The sequence below is a fragment of the Bubalus bubalis genome, chromosome 10 (genome assembly GCF_019923935.1).
Source record: "Bubalus bubalis isolate 160015118507 breed Murrah chromosome 10, NDDB_SH_1, whole genome shotgun sequence".
NCBI lineage: Eukaryota > Metazoa > Chordata > Mammalia > Artiodactyla > Bovidae > Bubalus > Bubalus bubalis.
Window position 1 is genome coordinate 60,805,155 of NC_059166.1, and position 19,624 is coordinate 60,824,778.

The 19,624-nt window shown below is 42.6% G+C and overlaps 1 protein-coding gene across 1 annotated transcript in view; it reads left to right on the forward strand.

The window, feature by feature from the left end:
* Nucleotides 1-19,624, forward strand: part of CRYBG1 (crystallin beta-gamma domain containing 1) — a 249,334-nt gene that overhangs the window by 191,306 nt on the left and 38,404 nt on the right. The window contains exons 3-7 of the mRNA XM_006076407.4: nt 4,377-5,965; nt 10,547-12,848; nt 16,064-16,111; nt 16,199-16,317; nt 18,699-18,867. Of these exons, the coding sequence (XP_006076469.3) occupies nt 4,377-5,965; nt 10,547-12,848; nt 16,064-16,111; nt 16,199-16,317; nt 18,699-18,867 (4,227 nt within the window). The remainder of the gene's footprint in view (nt 1-4,376; nt 5,966-10,546; nt 12,849-16,063; nt 16,112-16,198; nt 16,318-18,698; nt 18,868-19,624) is intronic.

The following is a 19,624-nucleotide window of genomic DNA, read 5'->3' on the forward strand; positions in this document are numbered from 1 at the left end:
AGAGATCTGATGCTGGAGATGCAGGGCCCCTCGGGGGAAAGACAGCATTCCCCTGCAAATAAAGAAGTAGCTTTTGAAACTACTTGAGGCACCCTTTGATTAAGAACTATGTATGAAATGTGCACCCGAGCCAGATGGACCGTGTTTCTGCTCTTTACTTCCCAGGGAAAAAGCTTCATTTTTAAGTCAACTTCATTAAGATAATTTACATATGAAAATTGTACCATTAAAGTGTACAGTTTGAGTTTTGAAAGATATGTGCACATGTGTTGCCATCACCACAATCAAGATATAGAACACTGTCCTTATCCCTGGGAGGTCCTGTGTGCATATTTCCAGTCACACCTCCTTGCCCACCCCACCCTCAGACAACCTTTGATTTATTGGTGCTTTCTATGATTATAGATTGGATTTGCCTAGACATTGCCTAGAATGTTATGTAAGTGGAACCATTCTATACCTTTTGAGTCTGGCCTCTTCCAGTTAGCACAATGCTAATGAGATTCATCCATGTCATTACATGTTTTTAAAGTTCGGTCCCTTGTATTGCTGAGTAGCATTCTGTGTCCAGGTGTGCCACAATTAGTTTATCCTTTCACTAGCTGATAGACATTTAAGTTATTTTTCAGTTTATTATTATGAATGAAGCTGTTGTGAACATTCATGCCAAAAGTTTGGAATTCAAGTAAGTTCAATAAACAGAGCAGTTTGACAGTTGACAGACTGGCTGCTCCTCTGGGGGAAGGAGGAGTCGAGTAGTTGATGAGACCAAGTTACAAAGAACAATTGATTTTGTAAAAAGCAGCTATAGCCAAAAATGGAAAAAAAAAAAAAATGAACAGAGAAGACTGCTGATCAGACACCTTTCAGCTGTATGGGAAAAATGGATTGATTGCAACATCATTGGCAGGACAGAATAATTTGTACACTAGTTTACTTTGGACACGGGCTAGAATTAAGCCAATGAGACTCAAACCTATTTCTGGCTACTTCTTTGTGCTATGCTTAGTTGCTCAATCCTGTCTGACTCTTTTCGACCCCATGGACTGTAGCCCACCAGGCTCCTCTGTCCATGAGGATTCTCCAGGCAAGAATACTAGAGTGGGTTGCCATGCCCTCCTCCAAGGGATCTTCCCAACCCAGGGATCGAACCCTGGTCTCCTGCATTGCAGACGGATTCTTTACTGTCTGAGCCACCAGGGAAGTCCATGAAAAGTGAAAGTCTCTCAGTCGACTCTGACTTTTTGCGACCCCATGTTCTATACAGAACATGGAATTCTCCAGGCCAGAATACTGGGGTGGGTAGTCTATCCCTTCTCCAGCAGATCTTCCCAACTCAGAAATCGAACTGGGGTCTCTTGCATTGTGGGCGGAGTCTTTACCAACTGAACTATCAGGGAAGTCCATGCTGCTAAGTCACTTCAGTTGTGTCTGACTCTGTGCTACCCCAGAGACGGCAGTCCACCAGGCTCCCCCGTCCCTGGGGTTCTCCAGGCAAGAACACTGGAGTGGGTTGCCATTTCCTTCTCTAATGCATGAAAATGGAAAGGGAAAGTGAAGTCGCTCAGTCGTGTCCAACCCTCAGCGACCCCATGGACTGCAGCCCACCAGGCTTCTCCGTTCATGGGATTTTCCAGGCAAGAATACTGGAGTGGGTTGCCATTGCCTTAGGATATGTTTAAAGGCCTGTCCAGGCACCAGAGACAAAGAGCTCCATTCCTAAAGTTAAAAAGACTACTGACTGTGGGACCTTAAGCAGGGATAAGAAACATTGGCAAATGAGCATAAAAACACTACCTATCTTAAGGACAGTCTCTGATAAGAATCTATATAAATCACTTAGCAAGTCTAGCACATAAGGAAGGATTTATTATGTTTAAAAATCATGTAATGCCTTTGACACATAGTGAAAGAGTCCAAACATATTCCTTAAGAAACAAGTATTTTAACTTTTTTTCCCTTAAATTACACTGTGAATTCTTCTATGTTGTTTATATAACCACTGAATAATTGAATTATTAATCAATTTGGCTAGATTTTAAAAGCATATCAACTCAGTCACAAAATCTCTCTGTGGCCACAACATTCCATTGTCCATCTCCTCACACTGTAGCTGTTTAGTTCCAAAGTTCCCACCAGCTGCTTCTCCCGCCTGAAGAATCACCTCTGGAGTTTGTCAGTAAATCTGATTCAGGAGCACTTCCTTATGAGCTCCTGTGGGAAGTGTGGTCTGCAGTCTACTCCCCTGGGCTAACTCTGGCTCGGGGTGCCCATTGCACCATCATGTCCTGTAGGGTGGGGTTGAGGGAGCTGGGGTTGGAAGATGAGGACCTGGGCTTGAATCCTGATATTGTCCCCACACATAACATACCTGAAGTCTCTCAGCTGGGATCTTTCCTTTCCTCCTTTCGGCTGTAGGGTGACAAGCACCTCACATTGCTGTTACAGAATTACATGTTACAGTAACAGGGGGCTTCCCTGGTGTCTCAGTAAAAAATCTGTCTGCAATGCAGGAGACCTGGGTTTGATCCCTGGGTGGGGAAGATCCCCTGGAGAAGGGAATGGCAACCCACTCCAGTATTCTAGAGGAGCCTGGCAGGCCATAGTCTATGGGGTCGCAAAGAGTCGGACACGAATGAGTGACTAAGCACAGCACAGCATATAGTAACAGGGCTGTCTCAGTGAGTGCTTGTGGACCCTGTTAATTCCATGCTTTATCTTAGTCTTTCCTGTTTACCACCATCTCCAAAGTCCACTGGCTGCATATACTTCAAATGAAATGGAGCAGTCTTTAAAGAGTGATTCAGGAACTTCTCTTGTAAACAGTCAATATTGTAAAAACTGCCCTGCGTGTTCACCTTTCAGAAAAGGTGGGGCTCAAGCTAGCTCCTGGGTTTCAGGTGGAAGAGGTAATCTTAATATTAAATCTATTGTAGCCAGATGTATGTGGGGTTGTGTTTCAATGGGCTTGTCACCAGGAATAGACTTCCCTCCGCTGGGAGCCAGACTGGATTCCCGCTTGAGCTCCGTCCCTCCGTCCGGCAGGCGGGCCTCCTCTTCTTCCTGCGCGCCCCGCCCCTCGGCTCTCAGCTCTGTGCGCGCTGTGCGCCCATTGGCGGATTTGCTTTTATTGATTTGTTCTGAGCGCTCTCCTGGCTTCCCGCGCCAGTACCAGGTGCCGGCCGTTTTGCCCCAGGCTATGGAACAGGAACGGGTTTTCCCCTTTGTGGGCACGGGCACTGGGCGGCTCTTGCAGGTGGCCGGGGGTGGGGGTGGGGGGCGGTGGTGCCCTTCCCTTGGATAGGTCGGACCCTGAGCCCATTGGGTTGCTGAGGAACCGATCCCTGGCTGAGGTCGGTGTGGGAGAGTCCTGCGCTCTTCTGTCCTCCGTGACCCGTGGCGGGGGACCTACAAAAGTGGTCACCCTGCACCTTTGCCCTCCCTCCAGCACCTGCCCCCATATTGACACCCAGGAACACCCCCACGGGAAAGAGCCTCTTGGGTGAGCTGGGCAGTGGCCAGCTGTGTTCCCTGGGGACCAGTAGGTGTTTGAATGTCCACGTGCTTCTCCCATTGGACCGGCGCAGCCTGGCCCTCTGAGAACCTCCGACTTGGCTGGGGGCACACCCACGTACTTGAACTCGATTTCTTAAGGTTTTTCAGTTGAACCCAAAGTGGCTTCTTTCTGTTCTGGAAGAGAAGACTGTTTTTCCTCGTTCTTCTTCCTGCCTCCAGAAAGAAGTGGCGGTATTTCAGGGGGAAAAAAATCCCACTTTTAACATACTTTAGCATGTTTACTGCTGCCCTGTAGGCAGACATGGCTGTTTGAAATTACATCTTTATGGGATTCCCTGGTGGCTCAGACAGTAAAGAATCTGCCTGCAATGCAGGAGACCCAGATTCAACCTCTAGGTCAGGAAGATCCCCTGGAGAAGGGAATGGCTACCCACTCCAGTATTCTTTCCTGGAGAATCCCATGGTCAGAGGAGCCTGGCGCACTACAGTACAAGGGATTGCAAAGAGTCGGACACTACTGAACGACTAACAAGTTTAAAGCAAAACATAGAACTGGGAGTTATTTATTTTGCATGGGTGATTATTTGGACGTTCCGAATTTTCTCTCATGATTTTCTTTCTATAGATAAAGGAAATGTTACTCTTCGGTAGCACAAGGATAAATAGTGTTTGAGAAAAATTCAAAAAGTGAAAAAAAATTATTTTGTTGGAATGAATGCGAAAATGTAACTCTCACTTTCAATTAGAAACTCTAGCCTATTATCATTTTGGCTTGTAGTTCCATAATGTACTTACTATTAATACTAAAAGGAAAAGCAGGATTCTCACATCTGTCTCTCCCATCCCCTTTTATTTTTCAGTCCAGAGCACAACCACCAGAAGAGAACAAAAGGAAGCCAGTTTTGGGAAAACTTGGCACTCTGTTCACGGCCGGAAGGAGAAGGAACAGCAGAAATGGGTTAGAGAGTCCCACCAGCTCAAATACCAAACCAGGCTCTCCCAAAGAAGTAACCTCTTCCAGACTCCCGGAAAGAGAAACTGAGAAGAGTCAACCTCTGGGCGGCCAACCAAGGCCGACAGACGCATGCGAGGAGGGCTCCCCACAGGAGAAGTGCCAGGAGCCGGAGGGTGAACACCCCGAGGGCTGCGTGCAGGCAGCCCCCCCGGACGCCAAGCGATCACCTGGCCGGGGCAGCCATGCAGCTGCGGCTGTGCAGCAGGGCCGTGAAAGTGATTCACCCCAATTAGAACCTCTGGAGGCAGAGGGAGAGACCTTCCCAGATGCCACCGCCACTGCCAAGCAGCTGCATTCCTCATTAGAGAACTCTTCCAAGCGGGAGAACGCAGAGGCACTCATCCGCAGTCCCGGGGAGGACGCTTCGCCCGGCCCTGGCCGCGAGCAGGAGCCCACCCAGGGATCGAGGGGCGTGCCGGGCTCGCCTACTGGGGAGCATCCCGTCCACGGGGCCCCTCGCTTGTGTGCCCACGGAAGCTCTCCGGAGCCCCAGGGTGCGCTGAGCCAAGCCCCGGAGGACTCTTCAGCTCCGCCCGGCGACCAGCCCGCAGAGGGTGCGGAGAACCGGGCGGGCTCAGCACCAGTCAAAGCCGAGCCCCCGGGGCAAGACTGCCGGCCCCGCGAGCGCGCCCACCCAGCGAAAGTGCTGACTCTGGACATCTACTTGAGTAAGACCGAGGTGGCACAGGTGGACGAGCCGGTCGTGATCAGCCCCGGGGCGGGAGATTGCGGCGATTGCGACGACATGGAAAAGAGGTCGAGCGGCCGCAGGTCTGGGAGACGGAGGCGGTCGCAGAGATCTACCGACTCCCCCGGCGCTGACCCGCCGCTGCCCGACTGTGTGCCCCGGGACGACACGGTGTTCGAGGACGAGGTTGCGCCAGACGCGGCCGCCGAGAATGGCTGTGCAGAAAAGAAAGTGAAATCTCCTCTGCAGGCGGCCCCCAATGGGGGCGTTGCCTCCGCTGCCGGCCTAGAGTCCAAGCCCAGCCCCAGCCCCAAAGGGCAGCTCCGAGGGGAGCCGGAGCGGAGCAAACAGCCGCCGCCCGCCTCGTCCCCCACCAAGAGGAGGGGCCGGAGCCGCGTCCCCGAGGCTGTGCCCACCTCGCCCGCAGGCGGCCCGCGGCCTACGGCCAAGGACTCCCCTCTCAAGAGGGCGCCAGACCCCGGCCCCAGCCCTGCCGCCAAGGAAAGCGGGGAGGAGGCGGCCCGAGTCATCCCCCGGGAGCTCACGGTTAAGAGCAGCTCGCTACTGCCTGAGATCAAGCCCGAGCACAAGAGGGGGCCGCTCCCCCACCTCTTGGACGGCCGGGGAGACGGAGGTCGAAGCAGAGACTTGGGCAGATCGGCTGGAGGTTCTGACGCCTCCGAGGGCTTGAAGCCCAGGAACCACTTCGGTGTGGGCAGGTCAACGGTGACCACGAAAGTGACCCTGTAAGTAACTGCGGGGTCACTTGCAACATTATCATTCATAAACTGCCTAGACTCATTCTATTTGAATTCTTGGATAAGTAAGCTTAAGAGTTGGGTTGGGCCAGCCCAGCGGCTCTTGAGGGGCTCCGAGTCTTTGCATTCCTGGAGGAACTGCCTGTGCATTGAATTTTCTCCTGGGTGGTGAAATTGAGATGGTGAAGGAGTAGTTGACACAGTTAAGGTTTAAGAAGATGGCCCGTTCAGGACCCTAGTCGGTTGTTATTAATAATTCCTATTAATATAAGGCTTTTAAGTTCAGTGAATGTAAAAGTAAGATATCTCTTGAGGTTCAGTATTTACATAACTAATAGACGACCTCGTGGCTTGACCGGAGCTCATTCTATTCTTTATTCAAAATATACACCAGCATTCCTGGGTGGAACATTCTTAAAACACAAATGCAGTGAATTTGAAAACAGGGAGCAAACTCGAGCGTGTACAGTATACCCAGTAACTTTGATATGTGTGCATTTACAAGAATTCACAGAACCTTTTATGGAACTTAGTGCATTATTGGCCTAAAGCTTAAAAAAAAATCTCTAATACAAGTATCTCCGTTGTTTCTTCCCCTTTATGATGTTAGGAAGTTTGGTGATTTTTTTTTTTTTGGGGGGTGTTTGGTGATATTTTTGCTCCCAGACTAAAACGTATTTTTCAGTTATTGAAGAAAAATCAGTGTTTTTACTGGGAAGCTGTTTGACAAATGAAAGGACACATTAGAAGGATCAAGGTCAACAGCTGACTATGACCACTGTGCTGTTAAGTTTATTGATTTTTCAAATATTTATTGAGTACCTTCTGTGCTGGGAACTATGCGGGGAAAGTCACAACTGTGATTCACTGTATATTGCCTTTGAACAGTTTATGGCACAGTCCAGCACCCAAGATGCCGACAAATCAAATAACTACATGAGGTGATAATCTGATTAAACTGCCACATGAATGTTACCATCCCTAAGGCTGGGGGTGTGGAAAGGAGGAGGAAATCACTGTTGATATTTTTTTTTTTTGGAGGAAGTGGGATTGTGCCTTGATGGTGAGTGAAGTCTGTATAGGCAGACAGGACAGGGAGGGCACCCTATAAAACTCAAGACTCTCCCCCTTTCCCTAGCAACTCTCCCCTATCTCTCAGTCAGCAAATGTGAAAATAAGTATCTAAACTGCTCAAGGTGTTTTCCTATATTCACACATTTTTTAAAGCTGAGACTTTCCCAACATTATGATTCATAAACTGAACAGATTCATTCTGCTTGAATTCTTGGATAAGTAAGCTTAAGAGTAGGAGGTCTGCTTGGTAAACACTCGCGAGGAAAACCTGCTTAATGAATAACTTGAGCTACCTCACCCAGCTGCCAACCTGGAGCACTTTGATGGAGTCAGCAATTTATTCTGTAAGAGCAGCCTTGGAAAAATAACCTGAGTGAATGATGCCCATTATTTGCAGAAGGCCAGTGTGACTGAACGTTCAGACCTCCTAAGTGTGAGCCTTAGAGACATGTTGTGTACTGATTAAGGACGCTTCTTGTCTTCCAATCAGAATACACCAGTGGAAAAACCAGAAATGTTACACTGTTAAGGGATAGGGTAAACAAACAAAGCCTCTTACATGAAAATCTTCATGTGCTGTTTCCTGTAATAGAACTAAACCAAATGTCCTTTTCTAAGGAATAATTATTTTCTACCTAAAATTTTCCTTTCCCAGAGGCTCAGTTTAATTCTGTTTTGTGCATGGCCTTGCACTTGGTGAACTGGCCAATGATTGGAATGGAGACTTAATAATTCTTTCCAGTCCTTTGACCCATTTCCATTTGACTGATGGATTTTTTTTTTTTCAGACCCTTTAGTTTTTCCTCTGATTGTATTTCAAGTAGAAGTGTTACTCAGATTATAAAAACAACTTGAATCTGAAATTTTAGAGTTAAAACTATTTTATATTCCCTGAAAAATAATCATTATGAAGAAGCATGTTTATTGATGCTGTTAGAGAAATTATGTTTTCAGTTCTCTACCAAGTATTGAATGTTGAGATTCTTAAAATGGTATGTTTAGAATAAGGAGAATTTTCTTTCATATTATAGTCACAGGTTCTTAGACTTCAGGGTATTTTCCCTTCTCACATCTTAATGAAGGCATTACAACATGAATTATAGGAGCCTTCCTTTTAATCAGTTTGAACCAGGTTAATTGTAGTGACTCTCAGTAGCAGAAGTTAATAGCACAGAAAGTTTGGTTGTAAAATGTATTTTGATCTTCGTGTAAATCTTTAATGTGCAGATACGTGTGTCCTGTCCTTAATGTAGCTTATTGGCTAAGCTAGAGTGTTTTCCATTTACATCATAAGGTCTGCTTTAATGTTTGACTAAGTTCCTTTAGGTGATCAGTGAGAATTTTTAAAATGTATATTCCCTGATATGTGAACATCCCTTATTAACTGATAACATTTGTAAGTTCTCTTACTTATCTCACTGGCTTTAGAATTTAATCTTTAAGGAAGTGCTTATAAGTTAATTTTGCTTTTAAATTTCAGATATGGGTCCACCATGGGGGAACCTAGATATCTCAAGATACAGGAGAAAGCAATGCCTGGGAGAAATTCATGAGAATATAGCAAATTTAGTATTTAATTAAAAATTTTTTAAAAATCTAATTCTAAATGCTGTATTTAGGAAGGACTTCTCAAGTCTTCTCAGTCTTCTCATTTTATCTAGAAGGATAAGGTGTCATCATCCAAAGTCATCCTGCCTGTTCCTTCAAAGGGCTCATCAGGGCCACCTTCTTGAAGGCCAGTGAGTCCATGCAGGAGACAGTGTGAGATCTTACTACTTCTCTACTTTGTATTCTCTTTATCAAGATGGCCTCTAAAGTATGATTATCTTATAGATCTCATGATAATTTATTGGCTCCTTGGCTCATAAAACTGGAGAGAACCAGAGGAGGTTACTGTTTTCCTGGGAAAACAGGATAGAAGGGTTGTTAGGAACATGGCATCTGAAACAAGAACACCTGGCTTCTGTCACTTAATAGCTGTGTGACTTCAGGCAAATTATGAGGCAGGCCATAGAAAGTGCTTGGCCATTAGTGAATGTTAGTGGCTGTTATCTCTTACCTTTTATAAACCACTAGACCAATGATTTAGACATATTTTTATTTTTGTTTTAGAGTCTGTTCTTCTTGGAAAGCTTATGTAAAAGTGACATATGTAATAGATAAGTCAGAGTGATTCTAGTTGAAAGGAGGGTTGCTGGCCAGCAGTTCCATCCCCCAGTCTCTACTGTCCCCAACGGCGACCCTTGAAGAGAACTACAAGGATGTCTTCAACCATAACATGTGTGTGTGTGAACCAACTCTGTTCTAAACTATCTAGTTTTTCGTTTGTTAGTTTTTATAGATAGAGAAGGTAGAGTCCAGAGAGCTAAAGTAACTTGACCGAGTTCACCCAGATAATTAGCGTAAGAGCCAGAGCACATTTTTTTTTCCTCAGAAAGAAAACTGGATACATTCAAAGACTTTTAATTTCATGGGCTTCCCAGGTGGCCCTAGTGATAAGAACCAACCTGCCAATGCAGGAGATGTAAGGGACACGGGTTGATCCCTGGGTCAGGAAGACCCACTCCAGCATTCTTACCTGAAGAATCCTGTGGGCAGGGGAGCTTAGTGGGCCATGGTCCAAGAGGTCACAAAGAGTCAGACATGACTGAGGAGACTTAGCACTGCACAACACAATTATACCCAAGAAATGTGAGAAAGAGAGGAGAACAAATGGTGGCAGAACCAACAGTTGAGTAATGATGAGTAAGTTATGGTACATCTATATGCTGGACTTTTATGTGCAGACGTTATAAAGACTTTTCAAATAAATTTTTAGTAACTTGAAAAATGTTAAATTCAAGGTGAGGTGCCAAACTCTATAAACAGACTAATCTCAATTTTGTTGAAAATATTTCCCTATGCATACAAAAAAGACAGGAAGTGTACTAGAATGTTGACAGGGATATTGTTTGAGTGGTTAGGATTATGAGTGATTTTTTGTCTTTATATTTTCCAAATGGTCTATAGTGAACACACTTTATGTAATCAGAAAAATTTTATGGAGGAAGGATGAAGGGAATAAACTGTTCAAAGAGGTAAATAAATATTTTTTATAATCCAGCTCTTTGAGATAATGTAAATTAAAAAGTTATGATAAGTAGTACAGTTGGTTCTGGGGAAAATCATTTACATATTTAAAGTATGGGAGTGCATGAAGTATTCAAATTTGTTCTAATGTTCTTTGGGCCAACTCTAGTGCCAAGCACTGTACTTATGATAAACTTGTTAACCTCTCACCTCTAGAGTTTCTTAGCTGCATAATTTTCTCATCTCTCATAAGAAAGCAAAACATCCATTAAAGATAACTGACAGTATATATAGGATGGTTTAAAAATAATTTCATAAAAAAATGTTACCTATCAGATGTTGGCTTTTCAGTTTTGTAGTAAATTGCTGTGTTTGCTTTAAAACCTAGGTCAATAAATTTATCTTGATACTGTTTTATTCTTGCAGCCCTGCCAGGCCCAAACACGTGGAACTAAATCTTAAAAACCCTAAGAATCTTGACAGTTTGGGAAATGAGCATAATCCATTTAGCCAGCCGGTTCACAAAGGAAACACTGCCACCAAAATCTCCTTATTTGAAAACAAGCGGGCAAACAGCAGCCCAAGACACACTGACATTCGAGGTTTGAAGAACACTCCTGCCTCTAATAAAACATTTGTTGAGAGGGCAAAGCTGAATTTAGCCAAAAAAGCCAAGGAAATGGAGCTGCCTGAAAAGAAGGTGATGCCAAATAGTCACCAGAACGGTGTGCTGGGGAAGCCAACATCTGCAGAAGCCAAAGTGACGCTTCCTGAAGAGGAGACTCCCGTTTCTCAGCTTCCCCAAGGTGATAAGGTAGATGTGCAAACACATGCTGGCTGCCCTTCCGAACCAGTGGTTGCTGCTCTGACTCCCGTTAAGGACCAGGAGCTCTTAGGAGAGAATGACTCCAAGGCTGCTAACAGCAAAAGACTTGAACTTGAAAATATGACTAATATGGCAGAAAACACCCCTGCCATTCTTGATACCAAAGATCCGCCTCCAACAGCCATACCAAACCCGCAGCCTGGATTTTGTGACTCACTGCCCCCAGCTGAGTCATCTAATGGGCCTTCTCTGTCGCTGGCTGCCCCCATTCCTGCAGATGATACCAAAGACACATGTGCTCAAGCTCCTGTAAGCAGTTCTCTGTGCACTGATCTCAGAGAGTCAGAAAGCCATAATGGATGTACTCTGCCTATATCTCATCAGAATAATGAGACAATGCCCCCCTCCAAACTTGCAGGAGGAAGAGAAGGAGGAGGGGAGACAAGCCCTCCTTTGTCCCCAGAGCACAGCCCGCAAGCTGTGGGAGATGAGTGTCCATCCAAGGTCCTAGTCCAGGTCAGGTCCTTCATGCTCCCTGTGGAGAGCATGGAGGGGGTCTGCTCCCAGATCATCACAGATAGCTCTGAAGTTAGAGAAGCACAGTTGCCAAGCTGTCACAATAATGAACTCCAAGTGGTTTCCGTTGCAAGTGGTGCTCCCCAGAAAGAGGAAGTACAGGGCAATAAGGGCACGTCACCCAAACACATTCACTGCGAAGAGGAACATGTAGTAAAATCTGGCGCACAAGTCATGCCGCCCGAATCAGAAGCAACTCTGCCTGTCCAGGCTCAGAGTGAGGACAGCAAAAAACCCCTGAAGGCTGAATCCACCGCCACCAGCCTCCCTGACAACAGAAGTCATTTAGAAACCCCCCAAAGACCCAGTCAGAGTGCTGTGAATGGCCAGGGCAGTCCTGCCAGTCTTTTGAACATCTCTGCTGGTAGTGATGATAGTGTATTCGATTCTTCTTCTGACATGGAAAAATTCACTGAGATTATAAAAAAGATGGACAGCACTGTGTGTATGCCCCAGAAGAAAAAGAAGACCAGGCTACCAAACTCCCCCGCCCCTCACTTTGCCATGCCGCCTATTCACGAGGACAATTTAGAAAAGGTGTTTGATCCCAACGTGTTTACCTTTGGTTTGGGGAAGAAAAAGGAAGGCCAGTTGGAAATGTCACCAGCTTTACATTTGATGCAGAATCTTGACACCAAATCCAAACTGAGGCCCAAACGTTCATCCACTGAACAGAGTGTCCTCTTCAAGTCCTTGCAGACTCATACTAATGGGAAAGACGAGCCCCTGGCAGCTCCAGAAGTCAATGACAAAGAGAACAAGGATGTCCAGAATGGTGGAGTCAAGAGATCGAGGCTAGAAAAAAGTGCACTTTTCTCAAGCTTGTTATCTTCTCTACCACAAGACAAAATCTTTTCTCCCTCTGTAACATCAGTCAATACCATGACCACATCTTTCGGTACTGCTCATAGCAGTTCTCTTTCTCGACCTTCCGTGTTGCAGCCCGTGGCTGAGAGTGCCCCACCCTGTAGTACAGAGAAAGAACAACCAAGTCTGCCAGCCAGTAACTTAAAGGTCTTCAATTTCAACTCATCAGATACGTCTCATTCGGGATTGAAAAGTCTGAGCCCCATGGAAAAGTGCCTGCAAAAAGAGGAAACCAAGAAGGATGTGGATCTGCAAAGCAACCTTCCCATTGCAGAAACTAAATTTTCTGAATTTTCAAAACTGAAGACCAACGGTGATACGTCTAATCATACTGAAAGTGTTCTTAAATCAAACTTGCCGAGCTATGGAAGCAGTGACACAGACTTCACTGGTCTCTTCAAAGCCAGCCGGTTTGACCCAAGCATTTCTTTTTCTGGAATGGCATTATCAGATACAACAGTAAGTAGCAACATAGTATCATTTATTTGAGGTAGTTAAACAGTCAGAGAAAAAGAGGGTGATGAGCAATTCATGTTATTTGTTTAAAAACGGTTATGCTCCTATACAATAATTTCTTAACTCATTCATCACATTTGAAAACCTACTATGTACAATGGAGATTAAAGTTCAAGAGAAAAGATACTTGGATACTGTTCTCAAGGCATTCATACTCTAGCAGGGAAAAATAAGCTACAAATATTTTAGGGCACTTGTGAATTTATATGTTGTATTGTGAAAGGTATAGATAAGGTACCTTGAGAATTCAGAGACAGGGTGTTTTTTCTTCCATAGTTCTGTGTAAAGATGCTCAACACTATACTTGGAATTTAGTGAAGATTTGTGAAGGCTTCCTTTATCTTGAACCCCCACCCCCCGCCCCCACCAAAGAATCTTATTCCTAATCCTTTCTTTTGCACTTTGAGATTCGCTCTTTCTTCCCCTACATAGGAGTCCATGTTTATCCCACATGGCTGAGAAAATGTTTTCTCTTTATTTGGAATTAGTTTTCGTTAGGGAAATATTTTTTCTTGCAAAGCTGTTGGGGAATAAAGAATTCGGTTTACCTTGGTGCTTTCCTGTAATATAGTAGAGAGGATGGCAAAATATGATTTTGATTTCTCCATCTTTTTTCTGACTGCTATAAGTTGTTTTCTTTACTCAATTTTTGACATAAATTTGTGGTTTTCATTTACGATGCTTGGTACTCAAGTTGAAAGAGGGAAGAAGATGATAAAGTTTAGAACTCAGCTCTGCTAAGCCCAGAAACAGAAGTGGCAACTGTATTCCTGTTGCCCACCCTGTGAACCAGGCTGCCTAGCAAGTGAAGATGAGAACCAGGCAGAAAATATCCTGCCCCCTTCCTCGTTTGTACAGGGCACTGCCCCATTTAAATTTGTTGTATTGTTTTTTGCTACAAGCCTATCATGGAATATAATTCTGGAACCTCTTTCAAAGGGGTAGTTGAACTTTCAGCAGAGGCTCAGATGTCTTTTTTCAAAAGATTTCAAATTTTTTACTCCTAGGATGCCATACACACACACACACCCACCCACCCACACACATCTAGATGTAGATATACAATAAGACTTATTGAGGACCCCAAAGAGCTTTTGTTCACATGGGTTATGCCTATTGGAATCTATTATATTAGAAATTAACACTGAGGACTTCCCTGGTGGTCCAGTGGTCAAGATTTCACGCTTCTACGGCTTGGGGCATGGGTTTGATACTTGGTTAGAAAGTAAGATCCCATATGCCATGTGAAGGAAAGTTACATGGCTCAAAATTGCCTGGAGTTAAAACTCCCCTCCAGGTCCTCCCCACCATTCTATGAAAAACAAAGAACTCTCACCCAAAGGGGAAAAACAAACAAACAAACAAAAAAAAACGGACATTAAGGTTGATTACGCCCAGCTCCCAGCCAGTCCAGCCTCTGGCCGATCTCCAGAATTCCTTGCCCCAGCTGTTTAGGAGATAACTACTCCGAACAACCTTGGAGAAGAACAGGCCCCCTTAAGAGAGTAGATTTCCACATATATGCCTATATATACTTACTCTTTTCTTGGGTTAGTGCAGCAGCTCACTAATCTGACTGCTGCCCGTTCTCGCCTCATTAAAGGTGATCTGTTCCTGTAAAGTGCTGGTCTCGTTCTTTTTCCAAACCTCACCTTCTCTAACTCCCTTACCCTACGCCATGCGGTCCAGCCAGTAAAAAAAATAATCAAATAATTAATACTGAGAAAAATTTAAAACAGAACACACAAATGCACATTCCAGTATCCACCAGAACAATGATATCATCACATGTCATGGACCCTCTGGAAAATTCTGCTCTATACCTGTGAGAGATAGTGAAAAAGACAACCTCTTCTAATTATGAAAATCATTTTGACCTCATGGACTCTCTGCAAGGGCACTGGGGACCCTCCAGGGACCCCTGGATTGCACTTTGAGAACCACTGCTGTAAACAAATAAAACTGAATCAGCCTATAGCACTTAGAAATCATGCAATTTTTAAGTATTTGTCTCAAGCACAAAATTGCCACTGGTCCAGCCTTATTCTCTCTCCTTAATCATTCTTAGATCACTTCTCTTATTTAACAACAATCCGGTGAGTCTGACAATAGAGTACACAGTTTCACTATGGAATCTCTTGAAAAACCCAGTCAAGTGGAGTGAAAAAGAGAAACAGAGTACTCTATACTTTCTCAAGGCCTTTTTATGATTTAAAAAAAAAAAAATTTGTTTTTCTTTAGGTCTTGGGCTTTGTTCTCTTTTTAATGTCTGAAATTTTATTGTAATATCAGGCTTTTTCTTTAGCTTATGTTCTTGAAATGTGCACATATAAACAAACATATGCCATTTTAATCTGTAATAATGCTCTACTGAGGCCCTTCCTGTGGCCTTTCAGTCATAGTCCACCCTGGTGTGATGCAAGAGCCATCAGATCACAGGCAGTCCTTAGAATGGGCATCTTGGTCAGCAATGAAAGTAGTCCATGTTCTATCATATTTTTACAAGTGTAATTACATTTTTATTATCTTAAACATTTCTAGTTTTACTGGTCTTGTCAGATGGGCTTGAAAATGATTAGTTTTGTAGTTGTATAAAAATATATTTTGTTCCTCTAAAAGGGATTAAATAACCGTGTGCAGTGAGCATTGTGAGATATACCATAAACACTTTATTTAGTTGTTATGTGATGAAAAAACAGTATTTATAGATTCAGATAAGATATGTATAGGAACACACAGAATTGATTCAGCTCATTCTGGATAAGTGATTGATCCATTATAATTTCTCTGTTTATTTGAAATTATACTGGGATGGTTTGAATTATGATCTCTTAGCTGAATTCTGGTCCTGTGAACTGGTATAAAACATAGGTCTGACTCTTGGGCCCTGAACTTCCCAGGTTGGTGAAAATCTCCTAAGCATATAAATGAGGAGAAACTGAAATGGCAAAATCAATTAGAAGAAGAAAAAAGCCCTTACCTTTAATAGATTCAAGTTTTAATATGACTTTGGTATAGATCAAAGTAGATGTGTAGATATGTTTCCAAATTGACAAGTGTGAGGCAAATATGACCTTACTTAAAGGATCATGGGAGGGGAAAAGAGGACTTTCCATGAAGTTTAATTATTTGTTGTGTTTTTGTTCATCTGATTACAGACAATTAGAGGAAGCATCCAGAATAAAATCAATCCCCGACCTGGAAAAGTAAGATTATTTTCTGTTCCTTGTCTAGAATCATTTTGACTTGACAAAGTGCAACAACAGCACTTGATACCACTCTCACTTTCTTAGGTGGTGATATACAGCGAGCCCGACGTCTCAGAGGCATGTATTGAAGTGTTCAGTGACGTGGAGGATTGTAGCGCCTGGAGCCTCTCTCCTGTGATACTAGTAAAAGTCGTTAGAGGATGGTAAGAGTGGCACCTTGTGTTCCTGACTCGCAGAGTGTGTGTTTCACATTTTTAATTGTCTGTTTGGTCCTCAGTACTTATTTTAAATTATGCCCTTAACAATATACTGAACTGAACAATATGAAGGGCAAACAATACTAGTCTTCAGTTCAGTTCAGTTCAGTCGCTCAGTCGTGTCCGACTCTTTGCCACCCCATGAATTGCAGCACGCCAGGCCTCCCTGTCCATCACCAACTCCCGGAGTTCACCCAAACTCATGTCCATCAAGTTGGTGATGCCATCCAGCCATCTCATCCTCTGTCGTCCCCTTCTCCTCCTGCCCCCAAACCCTCCCAGCATCAGAGTCTTTTCCAATAAGTCAACTCTTCGCATGAGGTGGCCAAAGTATTGAAGTTTCAGCTTTAGCATCAGTCCTTCCAAAGAACACCCAGGACTGATCTCCTTTAGAATGGACTGGTTGGATCTCCTTGCAGTCCAAGGGACTCTCAAGAGTCTTCTCCAACACTACAATTCAAAAGCATCAGCTCTTCAGCGCTCAGCTTTCTTCACAGTCCAACTTTCACATCCATACATGACTACTGGAAAAACCATAGTCTTAGTGAATACTCAAAGTGTATCTAAGAAAAACATTTTTTTAACATTTCTGATTCTAGGAATGACGCATGTTGATGCTAGAGGAATCAGAAAAATGCAGCAGTATAAATTTCTTTTTCCCATTTTCCCCACATAATGTTGGTTTGGACTAATGATCACCAGAGTCTGTAATATACTTTTGGTTTTTTAATTTTCCATAAGGTTGGTAAGAATTGCACTACTCATGTTGACAGGCCATGCACTAAGCATGCTGATAGGAATTTTAAAAATTCTATAAGGGAAATATCTTGGCTAACTTTTTAAGTGACAGTTCAGTGAAGGACTAATCTAAAATTTATTTTCTAACTTTTTGACAGCAGGTAGTTTTTGTTAAGTAAAGAAACTGGTGAAAAAAAATTGTATTACCAGCTTAACTGCTTCAAGGAAATACACAGGAAATTGAATAAAGAAAAGCGGTTTTAAAAAAAAATCACTTACTTGGCATAAATATGAATCTTTGTATCTATTTATAAACTTGTTTAAAAAAAAGATGTAGGGCTGTAGGCATTTATGGTTTAAAAAATTAGTAAGCTTTTCTTTGGGTCTCTCCATTTGATTAAATATGCAGCATCTTTCCTTTTAGGCTTTAGATATTTTAATATATTTTTCTGTATATTCAACATATTCACTGGGAAAATACAATTAGTTTTCTTAAATTTGAAAACTGAAAATTATAATTTTGTTTTTAATGAAATACTGATTCTTCAACTTTTCTTAGTGTCTCTCTTAGAAGTATGAGCACTTAAGACTAGCACTGTCATATATTGTCACGAGGTTTTTATTTAGTGTTTTTATGTTGCTGAGAAGAATAAATGTGCTTTCTGGGTCATTAAAAAAGTATTACACAGTATATTTGAAAGTTGCTTAAAGAATAGATCATAAAAATTCTCATCACAGGAAAAAAGATTGTTTAACTGTGAGGTGGTGGATTTATTAAATAAACTTATGGTGATCATTTTGTAATATACACACATATCAAACAGTCATGTTGTACAGCCAAAACTAATACAATGTGATATGTCAATTAGATCTCAATAAAACTGGAAAGATGCTTTCCATTAGCCTGCATGTAGTAGTCCTTTGTATCAATATATCCATTGATATGGCTCTAATATGTAAGTTAAAACCCTCAAAAGTGTTTTTTACATATATAAGAAGAAAAAACATTACAATAAAAGTCCATTATCTGACATTACTATGTTTCTACCAACTGGCAAACTTACTATACTATAGAGCTACTATAAAAATTAGTAGCTCTATAATGTTCATACTGATAGTCAAAAGTTCTCTAAAATCCTGATTGTTGTTTTGTTTTAGTTGCTAAGTCATGTGTTACTCTTTTGCAACTCCATTAACTGTAGCCTGCCAGACTCCTCTGTCCACTGGGATTCTCCAGGCAAAAATACTGGAGTGGGTTGCCATTGACTTCGCCAGGGCATCTTTCTGACCCAGGGATCAAACTTGCGTCTCCTGTTGAATCTCCTGCACTGGCAGGCAGATTCGTTACCACTGAGCTACTGGGGAGAGAATTGGCCACTAATATATTATTTATAAAAGGCTCCCTGGTGACTCAGATGATAAAGAATCCACCTGCAATATAGGAGACCCAGGTTTGATCCTTGGGTCAGGATGATCCACACACACACGTTCACACTCACACACTCTACACTCTATTGGCCAGAATATTTGACTAATCAAAATCTCTCTCACCAAGACTGGCTAATAGTTTTGCTGTGTTTTATTCTTAGTTGGATTTTGTATGAGAAACCAAATTTTGAAGGGCACTCCATCCCCTTAGAAGAAGGAGAATTGGAACTCTCTGGTCTCTGGGGTATAGAAGATATTTTGGAAGGAAATGAGGATGAGGCAGTGTCGACTAAGCCCATGGTGATTGGTTCTATCAGACTTGTGGTCCAGGTGGGTAAAATTAGTAAGCTTTTAATAAAGGCAAACTGGATTTCATCTGTTCATTCAGCAAATACTTAATGCTGGATGTGATTCTTTTGAGAGTTTCATTTTGTGATAAAAGTGATTGGGAAAAATATTTTGTGTTTTATGGATAGCTTTTCTATATTTTAAATATTTGTACATGTTAATTAGAAAAGAAGCATTCTAATTAGTCTTTTTCTTCAGAATAAATCCTGAAACATGAATTTCTCTTTCCTGGCCCCCATTCCCATCTGCAAATGTATTTTATTTAATAACCTAGTTTTGATGAACTCTGTAAGAACAGATTTTTCTTTTACTTATTTTTTTGATTGCTCTGTGAGTTCTTATTATCTTGAGTGGCTTACAGGACTATTTTGAAAGCTAAATAATCCAAAGATAATTCAGCTATTAACTCTGGGATTTCATGTGAGTTTTAAGAAAGTGAGTACATATGGCCACTTTATGGATTGGGTAAACATTTCTTGGTTATTTATTCATTAATGAGGAACTTGAATCAGTTCTTTGTGGTTCTTGGAATTTGATGATTCTTTACCTTTTAAAAATGTAAAAGGTATCTTCCAAGTGAAAAAGCTCCATTTGTGTATTAGACTTGGGTATCAGAGTGCAACAGGGGAAAAAGACATGTTCCAAAATGAGAATGAGTAAGAATGACTAACAGTTTTTGGCAGAAGAAAATGTTATTTCCTGGGTCAACATTTCTGAGTGACTTAGATGGTAATTGGTA